Here is a 23,733-nt window from a genome sequence, read left to right as displayed (position 1 = left end):
CAACAAGGAAATAGTGGAGCTAAACAAAAAACTAGACCAGATAGACCTAATAGATATATACAGAACACTCCATCCAAAAACAACAGAATACACATTCTTCTCAAGTGCACATGGAACATTCTCAAAGATAGACTATATGTTGGGAAACAAGGCAAGCCTCAATTAATTTAAGATTGAAATCACATCAAGCATCTTTTCCAACCACAATGCTATGAAACTAGAAATCAACTACAAGAAAAAAGCTGGGAAAGTGACAAATATGTGGAGACTAAACAACATGATACTGAACAACCAATGGATAATTGAAGAAATTAAAGAAATAAAAAAACATCTGGAGACAAATAAAAATGAAAATACACCAAACCAATTCATATGGGATGCAGCAAAAGCAGTCCTAAGAGGGAAATTCACAGCAATACAGGCCCATCTTAACAAACAAGAAAAATCTCAAATAAGCAATCTTAAACTACACCTAACAGAACTAGAAAAAGAAGAAAAAAGCCCAAAGTAAGTAGAAGGAGGGAAATAATAAAAATTGGAGCAGAAATGAAATTAAAATTGAAAAAAACAGTAGAAAGGATCAATGAAACTAAGAGCCAGTTCTTTGAGAAGATAAACAAAATTGACAAACCCTTAGCCAGACTCATTAAGAAACAAAGAAGGCTCAAATAAATAAAATTAGAAGTGAAAGAAGAAAAATTACAATGGATAGCACAGAAATACAAAGGATTATAAGAGAATACTATGAAAAACTATATCCTGGGGCCTGGTGGCAGAGTGTTTAAGTTCACACACTCCACTCCAGTGGCCCAGGTTTCGCAAGTTCAGATCCCAGGCATGGACCTAGCGCTGATCACCAAGCCACGCTGTGGCGGCATCCCACATAAAACAGAGGAAGATTGGCACAGATGTTAGCTCAGGGCCAATCATCCTCACAAAAATTAAAATAAAATAAAATAAACTATATGCCAATAAATTAGATAATCTAGAAGAAATGGATAAATTCTTAGTCTCATACAACCTCCCAAAACTGAATCAAGATGAAATAGAGAATCTGAATAGACCAATCACAAGCAAAGAGACTGAAACAGTAATCAAAACCTCCCAAAAAATAAAAGTCCAGGACAAGATGGCTTCTTTGGAGAATTCTACCAAACATTCAAACAAGATTTAACACCCATCCTTCTCAAACTATTCCAGAAAATTGAAGAAGATAGAACACTTCTTAACACATTTTAGGAGGCCAACATCACACTGATCTCAAAGCCAGATAAGGACAACACCAAGAAGGAAAATTAGGGGCTGGCCCTGTGGCACAGCAGTTAAGTTCACACGTTCTGCTTTGGTGGCCCAGAGTTCGCCAGTTCGGATCCCGGGTGCAGACCTCTGCACTGGTTGTCAAGTCATGCTGTGGCAGGCATTCCACATATAAAGTAGAGGAAGATGGGCACAGATGTTAGCTCAGGGCCAGGCTTCCTCAACAAAAAGAAGGAAAATTACAGGCCAATATTGCATAGATGCAAAAACCCTCAACAAAATATTGGAAAACTGAATACAGCAATACATTAAAAGAATCATACACCATGATCAAGCGGGATCTATACCAGGGTTGCAGGGATGGTTCCACATCTGCAAATCAATCAATTTAAGACACCACATTAACAAAATGAAGAATAAAAACCACATGATTATCTCAATAAATGCTGAGAAAGCATTTGACAAGACCCAACATCCATTTACGATAAAAACTCTGAATAAAATGGGTAAAGAAGGAAAGTACCTCAACATAATAAAGGGCATATATGACAAACCCACAGCCAATGTCATACTCAAGGGGGAAAAACTGAAAGCCATCCCTCAGAGAACAGGAACAAGACAAGGGTGCCCATCTCGCCACTCTTATTCAACACAGTACTGGAGGTTTTGGCCAGAGCAATTAGGCAAGAAAAAGAAATAAAAGGGATCCAAATAGGCATTGAAGAAGGGAAACTCTCACTGTTTGCAGACAACATGATTTTATATAGAGAAAACCCTAAAGAATTCCTTGGAAAACTATTATAAATAATCAACAAATACAGCAAAGTTGCAGGGTACAAAATTGACTTACAAAAATCAGCTGCATTTCTATACTATAATAACAAACTAACAGAAAGAGAACTCAAGAATACAATCCTATTTATAATTGCAAGAAAAAGAATAAAATATCTGGGAAAAATTTAACCAAGGAGGTGAAAGACCTATTCAATGAAAACTATAAGACTATTGAAAGAAATCGATAATGACATAAAGAAATGGAAAGACATTCCATGTACATGGACTGGAAGAATAAATATAGTTAAAATGTCCATACTACCTAAAGCAATTTATGGAATCAATGCAATCCGAATCAGAATCGCAATGACATTCTTCATAGAAATAGAAGAAAGAATCCTTAAATTTATATATGGCAACAAAAGACCCCAAATAGCTAAAGTAATCCTGAGAAAAAAGCACAAAGCTGGAGGCATCACAATCCCTGACTTCAAAATATACTACAAAGCCATAGTGATCAAAACAGCATGGTACTGGGACAAAAACAGACACACAGATCAATGGAAAAGAACTGAAAGCCCAGAAATAAAACCACACATCTACAGACAGCTAATCTTTGACAAAGGAGCTAAGAACACACAATGGAGAAAAAAAAGTCCCTTCAATAAATAGTGTTGGGAAAACTGGACAGCCACATGCCAAAGAATGAAAGTAGACCATTATCTTTCACCATGCACAAAAATTAACTCAAAATGGATCAAAGACTTGAAGGTAAGACCTGAAGCCATAAAACTCCTAGAAGAAAATATAGACAGTACACTCTTTGACGTCAGTCTTAGCAGCATCTTTCTGAATACCATGTCTACTCAGGCAAGGGAAACAAAAGAAAAAATAAACAAGTGGGACTACATCAGACTAAAGAGCTTTTGCATGGCAAAGGAAACCAGGAACAAAATGAAAAGACAACCCACCAACTGGGAGAAAATATTTGCAAATCATATATCCGACAAGGGGTTAATCTCCAAAATATATAAAGAACTCACACAACTGAACAACAAAAAAAACACACAACCTGATCAAAACATGAGCAGAGGATATGAACAGACATTTTTCCAAAGAAGATATACAGATGGCCAATAGGCCCATGAGAAGATGTTCAACATCAGTGATCATCAGGGAAATGCAAATCAAACCTACAATAAGATATCACCTTACACCTGTTAGAATGGCTATAATCACCACGACAAAAAACAACAAATGTTGGAGAGGTTGTGGAGAAAAGGGAACCCTCATTCACTGCTGGTGGGAATGCAAACCAGTGCAGCCACTAAGGAAAGCAGTATGGAGATTTCTCAAAAAATTAAAAATAGAAATACCATACAACCCAGCTATCCCACTCCTGGGTATTTATCCAAAAAACTTGAAATCAATAATTCAAAGAGACTTATGCACCCTTCTGTTCATTGCAGCATCATTCACAATAGCCAAGATGTGGAATCAACCCAAGTGCCCATTGACTAATGAATGGATAAAAAAGATGTGGTATATATACAATGGAATACTACCCAGCCATAAAAAAGACAAAATTGTCCCATTTGCAACAACATGGATGGACCTTGAGGGTATTATGTTAAGTGAAATAAGCTAGACTGAGAAAGACAAACACAGAATGATTTCACTCATATGTGAAAGATAAACTAACACATGGACAAAGAACACTGATTAGTGGTTACCAGGGGGGAAGTGAGTTGGGGGGTGGGCATAGAGGATAAAGGGACACATATGTATGGTGACTGACAAACAATAACGTACAACTGAAATTTCCCAATGTTATAAACTATTATGACATCAATAAAATTAAATTAAAACTTAGATAATTTCCTGCCATCACAGATAAAATAGTACGGCCCTTCCCAGGACTCTGAATTCCAGCCGTCCCAACCTATTAACCTGGTCACACCTTGAGTGCTCTGCGTTTACACTGGCACCCACACTCTGCTGTAAAGAGAAAACTCTTTTTCTAGGTGGTTCAATTGCCAACATAAGCACATAACGGCATGGGTGAAGGCTCAACCTCGACAGGAGGCATGTGAAGTAGACTTCACAAAGTGGCGATGCCATTCGTTAACCAAAGGCAGCTCCTCGGTCTGCAGGTGTCAGGCTGCGTACAAACTGCTTCCAGCCTGCAATGGATACAGTTAAATCATAAAAACACTTCTTCAAATGGACATAAAAATAAAAGCAGTCATTCCGTGCTTCAACTGTGTTTATCACACACGCCTATGTTACATCTCTCCACCACTCCCATCCCCAGGGAATCATGCGTTAAACAAAACTCAGAGCGTGAGGGGAAGAATAACCAAAGACAAGGTCAGAGCTAACATTTATGGGACACTTATTATGTTCCAGAGATTGTGCCTTATCTCATTTAATTCTCAGAACATCCCTTGTGCACTGATGGTGGGATCGTAAATTGGTGCAGCTACTATGAAAACAGTATGGAAGTTTCCTCAAAAAATTAAAAATAGAACTACCAAATGAGCCAACTATTCCACTTCGGGTTTTGGTCTGAAGAAAATGAAAACACTAACTGGAAAAGACATCTGCACCCCATGTTCATTGCAGCATTATTCACAACAGCCAAGATATGGAAACAACCTAAGTGCCCACTGATGGATGAATGGATAAAGAAATTGTGGTGTATATATACAACAGAATATTAGCCATAAAAAAGAATGAAATCTTGCCATTTGCAACGAGGATGAACCTTGAGGGCATTATGCTAAGTGAAATAAGTCAGGCAGAGAAAAACAAAGACCCTATGATCTCTCTTATATGTGGAATCTAAAGAAACAAAACAAGGTCATAGATACAGAGAACAGATTGGTGGTTGCCAGAGGTGGTGGGGGTGGGAGGAGAAATGGGTGAAGGGAATATAAATTTATTGAACAGAAAATCTTTTTAAAAACCATGATTGATTCAACTTTACATATCTCACTGGAGAAAAGACTATCATTTATTTTTGTTCTCCATCACTTAATTAACTCTTCATTTAACACCCAAATTTACAAAATGCTGTTAAGTATCCTATGAATAGAAAAGAATTCAAACATGTCTAAGACACTACCTCCATTTTCAATACAATTTCAGATCTGAATTGACAACAAATGGGGTTATGTGGTGGGTATATGATAAATGCCAAAATATAGACTACCCCTTAAAACAATGACTACAATACAGTAGAAGTTCACTAAATGTTTCGAGCAAATATTAGATGCATCAAATGATTTTTACAGCATTTATCTCCGGTATCTGGAGAGGGCAGAAGTGAAGGTGGAACTATATTTATATTCCTTCCTAAGAAAACACGAGCACAGCTAGGTGCCCCTGAAGGGCTGCTGCACAGAGCAGGGGGCCCAGGCCCCGCGTTATCTACCGCAGAGTAGATGTGAGACTGAACAGGGAGGGGAGCTGTCTGCTCCTCTTACTAACGGGGGACTGTGGAGGACCATCCCCCTCTTCCCATCACTCATCCCCCACCCTCACAATACCTCTACCAGGGAAATAAAGAGGTCTGGCTCTGCAACACATTGCTGAGGAATTTGTCAGAGAAGCTACAGTGGGACGAAGAATTCTATGGGCTATACAAAATCCAGGGTTGGCCAAGAAAGAAATGCCAGAATGAGAATCACCAGTTCAGGGCAAACAGGGACCCAGGGAAGATGCCAGAACTGCACTTAAGGAGAGAAAACATCCAGAACATGTTAAAAACATCACAGATGGTGCTGGATGTCGATCTCTGCAGGACGTCCTTCACGCGTGTGTTGAGTTCCTGCTTTGTGGACAAGTTTTGAGGCCAGGAGGGGAAGCTGCAGAGCCTGAGGGCCTTGAAGACCTGGGGGAGGGGGCACAGTGGAGTGGGGCTTCCCAAACAAACCCCTCCTTGCTCCACCGTCCTCTCCAAGTCTAGCCCTGGGTTGGGATAGTAACGGCACTGAAGACCAGTCACTGAGGGTCAAGAGGAATTTACTGAGTGCCTACTGCATAAAAAGTGCCGGCCTTTGTGCCAGGATTCTGGAAGAAAACTAAGAAGCTTCCTGCAAGGAAACCCCCAAGCCTCTCTGGTGCCTATGATCCCCTCTGCACGTGTCTCAGGAACACCGACCTCCCTGCAGACGCACTCAGAGGTCATCATCAGGGACTCAGGGGATCAGGTGGATATCGTCTCCCATCCTGTACTGCTCTGCACCGAGAGCTCAGGGACCAGAAAAGTGGAATTCCTTCCTTCCGACCTCCCTAGACACAAGAGCAAGAGAGAGGCTAACACCATCTGCTTCGTAAAGTGCTTTCACTGAGCGAGAGGCTGACACCAAGGAAAGACATCTGTTTACCTCTGGAATGCTTTTCAGTCATAGCCATTTTTTTTGCTTTTGTTAAAATCAATGCCTCCAATTCCTTCACTAGAGACATGTAGACATATTCCACGACTGACACTTCAGGGCAACTGAGCATTTAAAGAGGATTCACACAGTCGAGGTAAGAAAGAAAAAGAACATCCCTATGGGGTAGGTTTTGTTATCTTCACTTTAAGAGGAAAATGAGGCTCAGAGAATCTAAGTAACTTGTCCACAGTGACAAAGTTCATAACTGGCAGAGCTAGAATATGAGTATGATTGATCCCAAATCTGAGTTCCTAATAATTCAGGGTATTCTCCATCTGGACCCATAGCAACCATTGCTGAAACCGCGATATTAGCATAGCTTATGAGAAGTATGTAGCCACCAAAATGACTATGTCAGTCTAAATATAAGCACCCAGAAGCAGTACATAATCTTTCAGCAAACTTATTTTTAAATGACTATAGACAACCTAGAGAGCACTGAGAGAAGAATGGTCATCAAGGAAGCAGACCCCATGTTTCTGAGCCTGAAAAGATGGAGGCTCATGAGACGGTGTTAATATTTGAAATGCCATCATTACGTAGTACAGTTAGATATGTCTAGATATAGACACAGGGGTGGATCTGAACCCAATGAACTAAAGCAAAACAGAAAATAACTTTCTAAAGGACAATGAGATCTGAAGATGGAATGGGCTGCCTGGAGAGGTCAAAAGATTCCCATCACTGGCAGGTTCAACAGAAGTTGGAGGACACCTCACTGAGGATCATGAAATTGGGATCTGAATTATCTCACTTTCTAACACATTATATGAACTAAATTCCATAAACTTGATAACAACTGGACTTTGGGTGATCTTGCAAAGAGGTAGCCTGACAACTGGTGGCAGCAGGGCTCGGGGCTGGGATTGGGAGGGACGGCCAAAGGCAAGGTAAGAAGTGGGAATTTCCATTCAAGGAGGTGTTTTTAAAAAAGTATTGAATCCAGGACATTTCCTCTACAGTGGCTGAAACTGTTGAGCATAATCATCAAGACAGAGTGTCAGCCATGATTCTCACCGCTGTGAACTAGAATAGCACAAGTGACTGATTTTAGAGAGAGAAAAGCATGAAGCAGATGCATAGAACACATCAGAAAAAAACAAGAGCCCGTACAGTACCATATCCTCAATTCCGGTACTCCTAACGCCCTAAGCATCATGAAACTCCAGTATTCTAATAAATTATCCTCTTTGCTTGAGATAGCCTGAGTGAGCTTCTCTCACTTGCAATTAAGAATCTCAGTAGATAAGTAAAACAACAAAAAGCAAGTAAGAGATTTGGGGAAAAGTGTATTTTTACTTGAAACCTCTAGGCAGATCAGCAGCCCATTACCCCAACAAGTTAGAGCCTCCCTCATCGCAAATCTGGAATTTGGTGCTCCTCCACGTGCTCCAGAGCAAGGAGAATGTGCCCAATTGTGTCTATTCACCGGACTAGAAACTCCACATGAACAGGGCCTGTATTTTTCTTGCTCACTGGTGTAACCCAGCTTCCGGTATCACGTCTTTCATAAATAAGTATATACTTCTTATGACTGTGTTCAAAGACTGATCTTCTGCTCCAGAAAACAGCAGCACATAAGGGAAACAACTGGTCTGCTATCTGGAAGACCTGGGTTCTAGGTAAAGCTGTATAGTAAATTTACTCCCTAGCAAAATGGGAAAGCAACCTTTAAGACAGCTCTACACTTCAGGAATGTAGCATTTACTGAGACCCTAAGTTATCTCACACTTCCCAATTCAAATAAACATTAATGATGATCACAGTACAACTTTCTTCCATAAGCAAGAGATACAGGATTTCCTCTCATTTTAATCCTATAAATACGATGTTTTCTTTATAAATCTGTGGCAGAGATGTGCTGCTCAGATCCCCTTGATGGCCCCACTGCCTAGCTGCAAGGCTAGCTGACGACTCCAGTTGTTAGCTTTGTCAGGGTTCACCTCGGCTTTTTAGCCAAATCATGCTGATCTCAAAGCGGTTCCGGGCCAAAGATGTGACGAGGCAGTGGTACAAGGGTCCAGCCATTTACACCCGACATACTCCCCCTCTGACAGGCGGTCTCTGCTCTGGAGCTCCCCACTAGGCTGACAGCAACTGTCAGCTATGCATCCAGGACAGCTCTCCCTGGCTAACTCTGCGTCCTTCTTCACCTCCCACCGGAGTTTCTCTCCACTAAACCACTGTGCACTTCCAATTCCATTTTAGTGTCCACTTCCTGAGGGACTCAATCTGTGATCAAATCAAAGACTAGCTTGTTTCTGATCTACTCTGTTAATTTATTCTACCTCTCGTTTACTTAACCTCTGCTGATGTTAATAATGCTGAGCAGCCTTTTGACAGGCTGTGACGTTTTAGTTAAGGTCTCCAAAAGTATTTTAAGTCTAGTACAAGGTACAATGATTATTTAGTCACATAAATGACTGCAATTTTATCAGGAAAATTAGATATATTTCATTGTATTTAGTAAACATCCATCTATTATAAAAACAAAAACCAAAACCAAACCTTCAGAGCTGTGACGTGGAAAAACTCACCAAACGATAGCCCCCTCTGCTGGTGCTTAACAGGAACCGCCCGCTCACTACTGCATCCTTTGGGAAAGGAGACTTCTGGAAGCCCTGACACCTTGGTGTCAGCTTCTGTCCATCCAGTCTGACAGAACATTTAAAATAGGATCAAATATCAGAGACTGTCACTGACGCCAACCCAGCCTTTCAAGCTGGCGAGTGCAGCCAGGTCTTGTTCTGGTCTCCACAGCCTGGGACGCGGCAATCTCCCCCACATCTCCCAGAGCACAGCTTACTTGCGTATCTTGCTGTAATTTTGTGGTATTTATCAGTTTCTGATTTGATAAATATTTTTTATCTACTGATTATCTGTCTTCCCCTTATTCACCACTATCATCCTCAGTGCTGCCTGGCATATAACAGTACGCAAAAGTTTTTGAATAAATTAATTAATCTTTTTTCTTTTACTTAATAAATAGATACATTTAGATCAGCCTTGAAATTAGGGGGGAAAAAATTTACCTGAGAGAAAATTTCACCGTAAACATAAAGATCTTAGGATAGAATTAACTGAGCCATTAGAGAAGAGGAGGTCAGGGCCAGTCAGGGACGACCACGAGGCCTGGGGAAGAGAAATGCGGGGAAGGCCAGCTGGTCCAGAGATGTTGCTAGATGTGCTCCCAATTGTGTCAATCACTGAAAATGAATGCCTGAAGGGAACCTCATCTAACAGGATCACACTTACAACAACTCTGGCACAGACACGCAGCGGCGCTCGAATATTACAGGGACACGGGGTCGCTGCCTCACAAGGCATCCTGCCCACGTCGGGAGACCCCGGGCTACCAACAGCAGCTGAAGAAAGGCACGAGATGGCACTGAATACTTACACATTAAAGGTAATACCATTAGCCAATTAAAAAACAAACATAGAAGGTGTTAATTAGAAAAATTATTTATTCCTGCTCCTTTCATACATCTTGTTGTTCGGGAAACAGCCTTACACACGTCTCTGGAATAATGTACTGCCACACACTCTGTTTAAAGGCAAAGCACCACAGGGAAAGGCGATCGGCCGTGCAGAGTTCTCAGCCAGGCAATCGCCCTTCCTGATTTTACAGTAATTTCTGAAAGTCACAAATGTCATCTCCAAAAAACGTTAAGGGGATTGTAAAAAGTAATCACTTCATTCAATATTATAGTTGTAGAAGTGGAGTATATCTCCTTTAAGAAATTAAAAACTAAGAAGAAAACACCACTTAACATAGTGGGTATGTCAGCATAGGTCATCAGGGAAAAATACTGTGATGAGCTTATCTCTGATACCAAGAAGACATTCTAGTCCAAGCTTCCTATGTGTTCACTAGATGCTTCTTTTTTCTGCTGCTTTTCATTCTTTTCCATATTTCATATCAGAGGATTGGTACAGCCTTTAAAACTTCATTAACAGGAGCACATCCAGTATCCACTGATTTCTTCTCAAAAGGCACTAACCCATCAGATAGCCCCTGTAGAAATAAAATTTATAAACACAAAAAGTGAAAAGGAAGCAATATTTCTAAGTGCCCAAACAAATTTTATGATGAGGCAAATGACAATCTGAAAATACAATTGTGCAATTCCTTATACGGTTCATGTTTCATATCTTGTCCCCCCACCCAATAAATAAATACATCATTGGGCCTCAGTCCCAGTCCCCTTCTCCCTCCAAGTATAAAGTTACAAACCAATATGCTGAACAACACAGAATGAGAACAAGAAGTAAGAAAAGGAAATGCTGTGCGAAAGTTAAAAGTCAGAATCAATTTTCTCTGGACTTCCTCCATTGCAACAAAATCATAAATGTTTTGATGAAAAGAAGCTGGTTTGGATTTTCTAAAAACTCCATTATTGGCAAAGGAGAAGGTGGGAGGACCAGGAGCCTCAGCCTGAGGTGAGCCCTTGACCCTCAAGAAACAGCGAGCACAAGCGTCTGCCCCTGCCCCTCAGTTCCTTTAGGAAACGTCCAGACAGCAGGCAGGGGCGCTGTTGAGCAGGTCAAAATTCATGTTGATCACATAGGAGATCCTTTTAGTAAAGGTACAAGCTAGGCCTTAAAATCTCCTTTAAATAAAGCATTAAGTTTGGTTTTAGAAAGTTCCAAACTTTTCCTTTTGCAATAAATCCTTGCAACCTATTATTAATTAAGGATCTGCAGGATCAGGAAAAAAATCGAAAAATTGTGTAAAACTATCTGCATTAAGAAAGGGTTCAACGCACCCTGGCCCCACTGAGGCCTTCAGAACCTCTGTCCATTTGATCCTGCCTCTAACACTTAGTGGGTGAGCCTGGGGAAAGCTCAGCCAGCTTCCTCATCTGTAGAATGGAGTTACCGCAAAGAGCTGTAAGGATTATATAAGAGAATCTACTTATGTAGTAACTGTTGCTCATGGTAGTAAGCATCTGACAAACGTTAGCTGCTATTATTAGTTCAGAGTCTCAAGTTTCTTCATCTGGAAGGCAGGGATTAAAAACGACTTCATAGGGTTGAGATCCCCTGCAGCGCCTGGCACAGAGGAGACCCTTAAGAATGTGGTTTTCCTCCCTTCCAGCTTCTGGACTCACCCGACTCCTCCAAGGGCAGCCAACCAGATCTCCCTAGAACTTCCTTGCACTTTTCTTCTGCTCTATCAGCCTGGCCAAGCCACACTCTGAGCACAGAGAGAACTTTCATCTCACCACCACCCTTTCAGCTCTGACACCACTCAATACTTCTCAGCTCCCTCCCTCAATAAAAACCAAATTGAATAAAAAATAAGAGGCTCTCAGGATAAAGACTGACTTTGAAGGCCTCCCCACAAATTTGCTACAAAAAGCATACCTTATGACCTAAGCTTCAGAAAATGTTCAAGGCGATTGTAAGGCAACATCCGCTAATACCTGCACCGTGGAAGTACTCCACAGCTAGCTTACACTGTGGAACAAAAGTCCCGAGGATGCGTGTCCTCTGCACACACCGACACGTGAACGCGCACTTTTGGACACCTGTCTCCTACAACAGTTACATGCTGTGGTGTTCCTCCTCATAACTAGTGCGTGACCTACACTTATGCACTGTAAATCCATGGCTTATTGTCAATATATATTTAGATGGAAAAGAGTACTTACATGGACATATCCTTGTTCAAAGCTGCCCAACTTACATATAGCCCTACCTGAGGACAAATTTGGAGGACGCTAAGAAATATTATAATGCTATAAAGATGCCATGTTGGAACAAAAGAACAAATAAATTAATATACTTCTTGATAGAAAATTAAAATAAACTTGTTGAAATACATTTACTTTGGTTTCTCCTAGAATCATTTAGTCCCCTCTCATGGCCCAGAAAATGTCATGACCTTTAATTATTATATTCAGGGCTGTGAGAATTTTATACAAGTGAAACTATAGGTAAATACAAGTATTTAGGTAATACAAGTACTCAATACTTGTATCAAAGTGAATCACGAACTCAAAAAACAACTAGACGTGGGAGAAGCCACCACGAAGGATCTTCTGCTTCACCTTTGTTTTTAGGTGCTTGTCCTGTCAATAATCACTGAGTGCCTTCTGCACAGAAGGCAGGCCCCGTGCCAGGCTGGCGCTAACACAGGAACTTCCCAAGATACGATGACGTGCATTCTAGCATTTAACCCTCGCAACACTCCTAAAAGGGGAGGTGGAGCAAATATTAATCTCATTTTACAGTTGAAGAACGTGGAGACTGTGGGGCAGTTAGGTGGTTTGCTCAAAATCACAAGGTGAGAAAAGAAGAGGACCAGCATTAACACAAGTGTCCTCGCTCCCGGTCCACTATCTCCTCCGACAGTCCTAAACAGAAATCTCACTTTCTTCTTTTAGAAACAGAAATAGTGTATTTATTTACTTTTGAAATGGCTATAATCCAATTTGAAATATAGAACTTTGAGGATCCTGTTTATCTTTACAGTAAAAACACTAACACTGATCCTATGCTGGAGAGCACATAAAACACCTTCTCATTTAATCTTGACACGACTCTCTGAGGCACATTATTAACTTAATTTCCCAAGTTTAGAATCGAGGCCGAGGGTTCACGGAACCAATCCAACATCTCAGAGCTAATGAGCCGCAAGTCCAAAACCGTCCTGGAAATTCCTCCTCCTCATACTACACACTGTCCTCAGCAGCTGTACAGATGTTTTGTTTTTTAGAATTACCTCTCCTATTTGCTAACAATGAACCATGGATACAAGATTTTATACTGAAACAACCCAGCTTATTCAGAAGCCAGACTCTCTACAACCTGAACTTTTCAAATACAGCTCCAAACCTGGAAGCAGACGAGAGACTCAAACTCTGAAAGGAAAGGACTGTTAGAAAGCCAGGCCAGGAGGCTCTCCTTCAGCCAGGACTGATTAAAAACACAACCAAATGCCTCGGGTCACTATTTCCTCTAATCACAGCATAACCAACCAAGTGAAGAGGAGGATGGAAAGGATGAAATCACACTAGGTGTACACTGATTGCAATGAGAAGTGCAGGTCACACTGAGGAACTAAACACTGAAAAGCAGTATATGTCTACTGTAAGTATAAATGTAAACTGACCCAGAGTCAAGGAGGCAAAACTACGCTTAATGTTCAGTGTCCAACAAACTAGTTATCAAATAATAAATACCTGCTAAATACAAATGTGAATGTTAAGGAAGCAATAAACACTTCAGAAAGAGCTTTGTCAAAAATGAATAAAGTTTAGGACAAGCAGGGTTAGACTCCAGCTACATGGCAGAATCACATACGTGCATCATCCTACTCTCTAAACGATGTTAATTTGAGTAAATATCACTATGGTCTTATTATTTACTTTCCATTTCCCCCCTCCCTTTAAGAAAACTTCTTTTCTGAACGGATCCCCTAGCTAAGCACTTCCTCAGGCCTCCCCGGCTTCTCTCATCAGGCTTCATAAACACTAGTTCAAACTGCTGACAGGGCGATTTTGCGAGTCTGAGTAAAGCAGGGCTTCAGTCCTCAGCGGCCTGATAGTATCTACGGAGGCTATTCTCTGTAGCTGCATGACAGACTTGTCTGAATGTGGGAATCCATCCCTCAACTAAACACTCTGCTGAATGTTAGGCCATTACACCACAACACGGGAGGCCATCTTTTATTTCCATTTTTTTAACTTTTAAGATTCTGCTTTTAGGTCAAAACTACCCCAATAGTAACCCTAAAGAGAACCTAATGACCATTCATTATTTTTCCTAAGAACCAAGCACAAACTTGTACCTAAGTCTTTTACCCAGCGTCTAAACATTATTTTATTTCTTTGAGCCTGTGTACATTTAAAAGTATCTCACAGACACAATTTCACATACACTATCTTACGAATTATATTAGAAAATTTCTATTTTCAAAACGAAAATTGCTCCTTTGGAACTCTGTACTAGGACAATACAAATACTAGGCACTAAAATTCAATTTTTCATTTTAAATGTACTGCCATATATGCAAAGTAAATAAACAGTCATTCATTTTACTAGCATCCATATTTCTTCAAAAGACAAGGCACTAAATAAGGCCATGTTTAATCTGTAAAATTACATCAGTAGGGAAGGCATCAGGTCTTTAAAAAAGCATAAATCAGAAAACAGAACCAGCAGTATCATGTCACTGCCCCCACTGTCTCCTTTTTAAAGGTATCTCTTGCTGAAGATGATATCAGATTGTGAAAAGAATTCAACCCTGGGGGTTATCATGATACATCTTATAGCATAGCCATCCTTTATCTCAGATGCAAGCTACTTACATAATCTGAAAAAATCAGTGGTTACTGGTGTTTTTTAATGTCTTTTATTGTTGCTGCTATTCCACTTATTTTACGTAAAAATGTTTATGTGTTAGGACATCAAAAGTAATGCATGTGAAAGCAGACAGAGACGTCCCTCGTGTGTACTAACCACAACCCTACTGTGTGCAATACACAGGCCCACAGACCTGCCTCATCATCCCGTTTGGCGCCTGCAAATATTCCAGGACATGCAATATATTGCTGCCCTTTCTTTTCTAAAACTGTCCATTGTTTCTCCTCACTTCACAGCCAAGGTACCAGGCATTAGGAGCTGTGGATGAGAAATCATATCAAAACGGGAACCATCAATTTCTTTCTCTTAAAAATTTAAATCCTAGATCTAGCTGCACGACCAGTTACAGAAAGCAGCGATTTTCTGCTTAGACCACTGTTCTGCTTTGCTTACATCTACACACAATCTACAGGTAGTCCACCTGGCCCACAGCACGGGGACAGGAAGACAACTGTTGACAGAAATAATTGAGGAAGTAAGGTGGAGGCAGTCCAGAGAGTTAAACACCTTCCAAAGCATTTTTGTAAGCAGTAGATGCTCTACTACCCTTCAAGTCAATGCCTGAGCTAAAAGATTAACAGGCTCACATGCTAGGAGAGAACCTAAAACTCTAACGAAGAATGGGAAGTCTGGGCAGAATGAGAACAAATCTGGGTCTATAGGAAAACCCAGCCCACTTCTTCTGTCCTGCTATATGCCTCCAAAGATTCCTTCTGTTTTAGTTGTTAAATTTTTTTACTTTTTTCCAATTAATTAATTAATTATGTTTTTTCCAAGGAAGATTAGCTGTGAGCTAACAACAGCTGCTAATCTTCCTCTTTTGACTGGGGAAGACTGGCCCTGAGCTAACATTTGTGCCCATCTTCCTCTAATTTAAATGTGGGACACCTGCCAAAGCACAGCTTCATAAGTGGTGCATAGATCTGTGCCCAGGGTCCAAACTGGTGAACCCCAGGCCATCAAAGTGGATAGCGTGAACTTAACCACTGCGTCATGGGGCCAGCCCTTTGGTTATTAATTTTTAACAACCTCTTTATCCTCTTTGAGAGCGTCCTCTTTTTTTGTTCTCCATGGAAAACTTCAATCTCTTCCATCCCAGTACATATTACCAAGCTATGTTTGACTTATATCCAACAATAGCAGAAAAAAGGAGGAGGCTGGGGTACCTAAGTCTTCATACAATTTAGCCAATGGCCAGAATTATTCTCCCCAAATAAAAATAAGAGCCACTGGCAGAGAAGTCTGAAGGGGCTATATGGCCATACTGATATTCAGCTGACAAAGAGCACTGTGATCTCTCTTCCCATCCTCAGGACTAAGATAGGAACATGACCACAGGATAAGCACTTCTGATTTTCTAGGGGAAGTCTGCCCTTTCTACCCCAGATGTTTTACAGACAATGGATAGGTAAGCCACAGAACAAGTGAACTTGTGAAATTCAAACACATCCCTGGATACCGTTTTATCGTCTCTTATAATGAGGGAACATCAGTTCTAAGAAATCAGTATAGTTGACACTTGATGATTAACATATTCCCTAAAAAAGGAATTGACTAAGAACTAATCTTTGTATAGTATCCTTGCCCAAAAGGCCTGTAGTTACCAATGCATCCATAGGTGAAATAATACAGGGAAATGTCATCAGATTCCTCCACATTTCAAATTAACGATGTCAAATGGAATTATAAAAGTTGCCATAAAACCGATTTATCTTCGTTATAAAGATACTGCAAGTTTTCTGAATCAAAATGATCTAAGATATATACATGAAATCCTTTCCCCATCTTTTTGGGGAGAGAGACAATAATTCTGCTTTCCCATCCAAGGCTTAATGAGTTTTCTTCATACCAATATTCAAAGAGCAGCAGCAATATTGAAATGGCTTGAAAATATTTCCTACTATTACTATCAGCACTGGAATCCCATATGTTACAGATTAACCAAAAAGCTCTTTAGAGAAACAGTATCCCGAGTCAGTGGTCAGTGATGCTACAGCAAAATAACTGAATTTTCTCATGAAATGCACGGAGGTAACAGGAAGACGTGCTGGTCTCAGTTTTGCTACTAACTATAGCTATAACCTTGAGCAAGTCACAAATTTCTTTGGCTCTCAGATTTTTCATCTGTTTAAATGAGGGTTAAATTAAATCTCCCATGACTTTACATGATCCAGGAATTAATTTACCCATCTGCAACAGAAGGTAAGTTGCTGATGACACAAAGTACTTAGTAACTTACGGCAGCTTCATTCTCATGAATACTCTGGCCATGAAGAAACTCAATAGGACACAGACGAACCCAATGAAGAGAAGAAGAAATCTATTGAGTTTTGGAATGTTTGGTGCATTGGATCGGTCCAGGATTATGAAACCTAAACCTCCCATTGTAAACAGGAAGCTGGATGCAAGTCCTTCCATAATATATTGTCCATTTACTCTGAAAAAGAAAGACCACAGCAAAACCATAAATGAAAATTCACAGAAAAATAAAAAGCTTTTTTCCTTAGATTGCAATCCCTATTTCTGCCACATTTTGTGCTAATTTTTTATTCTTATCCTTATGAGTATTTTACTACACTTCTGGATAGCCCTTTCAACAACACTCACTGAGCACCTATTACATATCAAGCACTGTTTTGGGTTCTGGAGCTGCAACAACAAAAAAAACAGACAAAAATCATGGAGCTTATATTCAAAAAAAAGTTTTAAAACCTCAACTAACACAACTGTGTATATAAAATCAGTACTCATATATTTAATTACTAGCTTAAAAAGCCAATTATTATATGTATATGAACACTTTAACCAGAACTTTAGTTTTGCTTTTAAAAGTTATGCTATTTAGGGGCCGGCCCCGTGGCCGAGTGGTTAAGTCCTCGCACTCCACTGCAGGCAGCCCAGTGTTTCGTCGGTTCGAATCCTGGGTGTGGACATGGCACTGCTCATCAAGCCACGCTGAGGCGGCATCCCATACGCCACAACTAGAAGGACCTACAACTAAGAATATACAACTATGTACTGGGGGGCTTTGGGGAGAAAAAGGAAAACAATAAAAAAAAATTTAAAAGTTATGCTATTAAACTTCTACTATCAATTTCAAATTAATATTGAATTGGTTAGAAACGCCTCTTGAAATTTTATAATTAATAAACCTCTTGTTTCAAAGTGAAAATCTTTAAAGCAAGCATTGTTATCTGAGGCTCCATGAAGCCCACAACGGAACCCAGAAGGATTTCCAGCAATCTATAAACCCTTAGAATTATACACAAATTTTTGTATAAATGTGTATCTGATTTTTCTAGGGATACAGAGCTTCCAAAATTCTCAGAGTTCATGGATCCCAAAAGGCAAATTTCTCTCTTTAAGGGATAATTTATACGTTGGCATATGTAAGGAAGGTATATATTTTTTGTTAACTAATTGCTTCAATTGAAAACGCAATACATGCACCAGGTTCAAAATTCAAACAGCACAATGACAACACTGTGAAAGGTCTCCCTACCATCAAGATCTCCTGCCATCTAGAGCCCCTCCCCAGAGAATCACAGTCATCTTTCCAGGAATATTCTATGCACAGAATACCACTAATGTAAGTGTAAATACAAATACCTAACTACGTTTAGGCAGACAGTTACCAAGTGGATTCAGAAGGCAGTACAATGAGCATTGCTCAGCTGAACCAAATCATGCCGGAACGGTGTTTCAATGCTGGAATGGAACTCCCAAGTCTCAAAAGTTATTTTTCTTATGTAATAGTATAGTCTAGGGGTCCATAATTTTTTTCTTAATGGCCAGATAGTATATATCTTAGGCTTGTAGGCCACATGGTTTGTGTCACACTTACCATTGCAGTTTGAAAGCAGCCGTGGATAGTATATGAACAAATGGGCGTGCCTAGTCCACCAAACTTTATGTACAAAGAACAGGTACTCATGGTTGGCTGATTCCCAGAATAATCTATAAATGTATTTTAAACTGATACCCTCCTCTAAATAAGTGATTATGTCAATCACTGTGAAATAGTTCCTAATAAATGAATAAATAAATATACTTCTCTTGCTCTTACCCACTTGCCCTCTCCAAATTTAGCACTTTAAAACAGCTATTGTCTAAATACAGACGGACCCCATAGGCTTCGCTGTATTTTCAAATAAGCAGGCTTGCCCCGGCAACCTTCTTTCCCACCACCAAATCATTCAAAAAGGTATGTTTTACCTATAGGCCAAGAAAGCTACTGGTCTCTGATGCCCATGTTCATCAGTCATAGAGCCAACACTTGGAGGTTCGACAATAACATCGTAAATTATTCCTACATGAAAGACAACAGTATAAATTAGGTTGGATTTCTAATTTTTTAAATAGAATTCGAGTCTTCATCTGTCTCTAAAGGTTTGTTTATACAATCATGCAATGCTTAAAGACAGGGATATTTTCTGAGAAATGCAGTTAGCCGATTTCGTCGTGCACACACTGTAGAACGTACTTACAGAAACCTAGATGGCATAGCCTACTACACAACTGGGCCCTATGGTACTAATCCTATGGGACTACCATCATCGACGGTTTCCGTCAGTGACCAAAATGCTGTTATGTGGCATATGACTGTATTTAAAAATAGGAGTGCTTTTGGGGCTGGCCCGGTGCCGCAGAGGTTAAGTTCGCACGTTCCACTTCTCGGTGGTCCGGGGTTCGCCGGTTCGGATCCCGGGTGCGGACACGGCACTGCTTGGCAAGCCATGCTGTGGTAAGCGTCCCACATATAAAGTAGAGGCACGGATGTTAGCTCAGGGCCAGTCTTCCTCAGCAAAAAGGGGAGGATTGGTAGCAGTTAGCTCAGGGCTAATCTTCCTCAAAAAAAAAAAAAAAAAAAGGAGTGTTTTGATGTATTATTATAATCAAATGAGGACCAGCTAATCTCCTAAACTTCAGAGAAAACATTCAGAAATTCAACTCAATATTTTAGAATGACTCGTAAAACAATATTATCTCTAAAAGAGGCATAAATTTCATAAGAGAAATTCATTCAGTAACTGTTTCTCATACTCAAGAATGACTCCACAATAAAGGAGATTTAACATTAAAGGAGATTTAACATCATGAAAATGTTCCACATATGCTTGGATTTGTTTCTATAAATTGAGAGGAAATTAAAGAAACTTTCTTAAATGCAAAACAAGGAGACATTTTAAAATAACACTATTAGGCAGACTGGCAATACTAGAGATTCACGAGCATTAACGTTAATGTCCATCATTATGTCATAATGCTATGGTGATCGTTGATATTAACGTCCATCAACATTAACAGTTTTCCAATTTCCCAATGCCAACATCTACTCTTTACCTTCTCCACTGTTCTCCAACATCCTCACTTCCAGCTTCTCTTAAGCATAGCAAGACTGTGTCTCCCTCAGCCTGACTGACAAAACATTCACAGAGGAATTCCCTAATCTCACTGCCCCCACAACCAAACCCACAAGCTGGTATCTGCATCCATCCTCACCTCCCTCCCTCCAGCTACAACTGAGCCCCTCCTCCTATCAGTGTGGGTCCCCTCTTGCCTTCTCAGAAGCCTTGTTCTCTTGGATATCTCCTCTCTCTCCTGTATTTTCAACCTCTCATTCCCTACGCCAGCCTCCCCTTGACTCCAGACCCTCCTAGCTCACATCCTATTTCTATGCTTCCTTTCTGAAAGGGAGTCAGGCTTCCTTCTGCAAAAGAATTTGGTGCGCTTGCTGTCTCCCCCTCCCCACTTACCCCTCATTCTTGAACTCACTCCAGTCCAGCTTCTGCCACCACTGATATATTACTCTTGCTAAGGCCACCAACGACCTCCATGTTGCCAAATTCAATGGGCGCTTTTCAGTTCTCAACTTAGGAGGCTTCCCAGCAGTGTTCAATCCAGTTTACTAAAGCCATTTTTCTGTGGCTTCTCATGGCTTTCGTGACACTCCTGTCCAAGTTTTCTTGCTACATCCGTCCCTAGCTGAGCCTCCTCTTCCATAAAACCACTAAATGCTGGCAGTTCCTTAGGGTGCAATCCACTGTCCTCTTCTTTCTCTACTTTCTCTCCCAAATGGAACTCATCCCTTCCCAGAGCTTTCAGTTCTATGTGCTAACAACTCTCAGTGTGCCAACATTTATCAAACAATGTTAGCACCGTTAGAAGTAGATGCAAGCTTCCAACGAACAGGGACTTTGTCTATGCTCTTCAACATGTAGTTTATGAGAGGAGTTCAGAAAACGTTCGTTACTGACCAACTCCAACACAGACTTCTTTTCTCAGTTCTAGACTCATATCTGCAAATGTGACATATCCAACTTAGTTGGTTATGTGCAACTATTATATTTCCCAAAGTGACCTCCGGTTCATCATTATCCAGAAAAAAGGTTCCTTTCTTCAGTCTCGGAAAATGACACTTTCACCTACTCAGATGCTCAGACACCAGAATCAGACACACTTCGTTCTCCCCCTAAATCCAATCAACCCATCATCCTGATCTACTCAATCTACTTCCAAAATATCTTTCATTGTATTTTCCTCCATCTCCACTGCCACCAACCTAGTCCAGTCTAAGCCGACTACAAGACCCACCTAACTGGGCTCTCAGTCCCATATTTGTCCATACTTTTCCCTCTGCCTCGCATACCCTTTCCCCTAATCCTTCAGGTTTTGGCTAACGCGTCATTTCCTCAGGAACCATACACCAAGGTAAATGATGTTCCCAATCCCCGTTATTTTCTCATAACCTCCTGATTTCTTCCTTCAATTTTTAATGGAAAAAAAATGTATGTGGTATTTAACATGTCTCAAACACGAAATTCTAAGTTTCCGGAGGACAGCATCTTTATGTTTCACTTCCTGTTGTTTCCTGCACCTAGTGCCGGGAACTTAATAGGGACTTGACACATTATTTGCTGAATATTTCTCAGCAATAAATACTGTTTATTTATAAAGGTACACCCACAGTTTTTAGAAAAGACTCCTTTCCAGTGGCAAAAACGATTCCTTGTATGAAGTACCTCATGGCCTTGGCCACTAAAAGGTGTCCTTTTCACTCTCCCCCAGGGGTTAGGGCAGAGAATCTCCCCATTACAACAGTCAACACGGAAAAAGCAGCCAGAATGACAACTGTGAGGCTTCTAGCAAAGGCTCTGCCTCCAAGGGAGGTAAGGGTTACAGGAAACAGACTAGTAGAAGACTCTTTTATTTGCTAAATTTATTTGCTAAATAAGCAAATTTATTTGCTAAAAAAAATTTAAAAGCTACATGCATTTTAAATCATTCATTCAATACAGTCCTTTTTAATTTGCTGAGCAAATGTTAACGCTAATGCAATGCTAGGTTAGTATCTGACCAACAGAAAAAATATTTAAAATCTAAGTTATTTATGAGCATAAGTTAACTGTCAGTATTCTATATTGGAGGGGGAGGATAAATTCAAAGGTACATCCTAGAACTAAGCCCTCACAGTTTCAGATTCTTCCTGCTATCCTCACAAAATATCTATGAAAATGAAGATGTCTAGGACTATTCTCTTAAAAGCAGACCACTTTTGCTGTCCCTACCACGGAGAGCTTTAATTTTATAATTCCCAAATTAAGTATCCCACTCCCCAATCTAAAGGCACAGGAAGACAGTCTTGAGTAAACCGTGGAGCTGGCTGTGGCTTCAAAGGGTGGTGGCTCTGCAGAGGCTGCAGCCGGACTGCCAACTCACCACTACACCAAGCAACGCCCCTTTTGCAACTTGCCATTTGAAAAGAAGGGTAAGATGATATTTCAGAAGTGTTTAGCAGGACTGCTATTTTCCTTATTTAAACTCTCAACTTCCGCTGTGTGAAACACAACACCTTCTGCAAATCAATCTCCAATCTCAAATATGTATCAAAACCACAGATTCGGAAAGTTCCATTCATACTTATTGTGGATCGGGGCAAAAAGCACCCGGGGGCCCTTCGGGTTGGGCTAATCGACCCAAGAGCGGTCCCAGTCCCTTCCAAGGCTCCAGGGGCCGCAGACAAGGGGAGGAGGCAGTCCCAGGGCTGCTGTCAACCGTGGAAGCAGAACGGGCCGGCGCCGACCCTCCCGGGACCTCCGAAGCACCGGCGGCGAGCAAGACAGAGCAGCGGCCGGGCTGGAGAGCGAGGCCCCGGGGTGCGCCCTCCCGAGACACGGGGCGGCCGGCGGGCGGCCGAGCCTCGGGGCCGTTACCGCTCGGGCCCGCGCCGCCCGCCGCCCTCCGCCCTCCGGGGGCACCCGCCCTGGCCACCTTCCCCGCCGCCTCCCGGGCCGGCAGCCCCGTCACCTCCGGTGATGAGGAAGTACGACACCACCACCAGGGCGTACACCGTCATGGCCGACGGCATGTGCACCCACGGCGGCTTCTTCAGCTTCAGGTTGGGGCACTCGAGCACCAAGAACGGGACACGATACAGAGTCTCCATGCCGGAGGCGCGGGCAGCTCTCGGCCTGCGGCGCCGCGCGCCACCCGGAAGCAGGCCCGCCCTCCCGCGCGCCGGCGCGTGCGCGGAACGGGGGCGGGGGGTCCGCGACGCTCGAGGCGGGGGACGTACCCATACAAGAAAACAAGACACCAGGAAGAAGGGGAAAATTACGTAGTCTAAGCATATGTACTACTGAATCGGTTGAGACAAAAATTTAAGGGAGAAGCTGATTTGCGGCCAAAGCGTTAACAGGTGATTTATGTACCTTCAAGGACCTGCAGGGCCTCAGACGTGGCCAAGCGGGAGCCGCGGAAGGAGCCGAATCCCCCTGAGCCCCGCCCACTAGCTGAAGCTGGGGATTTGGGAGCTCATTGGACGCGGGACGCTGCAGGTTCCCAGAGCTGCAGCCTGAATGGGAACGCTTGCAAAGCTCTGCCTTTT

General features: G+C 41.5%; 1 protein-coding gene across 1 annotated transcript; it reads right to left on the bottom strand.

Annotated features, from left to right (window-relative positions):
• Positions 1-9,922: 9,922 nt before the first annotated feature.
• Positions 9,923-23,375, bottom strand: OSTC (oligosaccharyltransferase complex non-catalytic subunit). The gene is made up of 4 exons (XM_014839084.3): positions 23,154-23,375; positions 19,062-19,155; positions 17,086-17,283; positions 9,923-10,491 (listed from the first exon to the last, which is right to left on the bottom strand). Exons 1-4 carry the CDS (start codon positions 23,290-23,292, stop codon positions 10,473-10,475), a joined length of 450 nt encoding a protein of 149 aa, XP_014694570.1. The 5' UTR covers positions 23,293-23,375; the 3' UTR covers positions 9,923-10,472.
• Positions 23,376-23,733: the final 358 nt, after the last annotated feature.

The sequence above is a fragment of the Equus asinus genome, chromosome 3 (genome assembly GCF_041296235.1).
Source record: "Equus asinus isolate D_3611 breed Donkey chromosome 3, EquAss-T2T_v2, whole genome shotgun sequence".
Classification (NCBI taxonomy): Eukaryota; Metazoa; Chordata; class Mammalia; order Perissodactyla; family Equidae; genus Equus; species Equus asinus.
The sequence above is the reverse complement of the archived record's forward strand: the minus strand, read 5'-3'. Positions and strand labels throughout refer to the sequence as shown.

Excerpts from the sequence above, each read along its gene's own strand:
- OSTC (XM_014839084.3), bottom strand. The coding sequence starts at position 23,292 with ATGGAGACTCTGTATCGTGTCCCGTTCTTGGTGCTCGAGTGCCCCAAC. Across the intron at positions 19,156-23,153 it reads GTACTTCCTCATCACCGGAG|GAATAATTTACGATGTTATT; the intron begins GTGACGGGGCTG and ends TCTTTCATGTAG. Across the intron at positions 17,284-19,061 it reads GTAGCTTTCTTGGCCTATAG|AGTAAATGGACAATATATTA; the intron begins GTAAAACATACC and ends TTTCTTTTTCAG.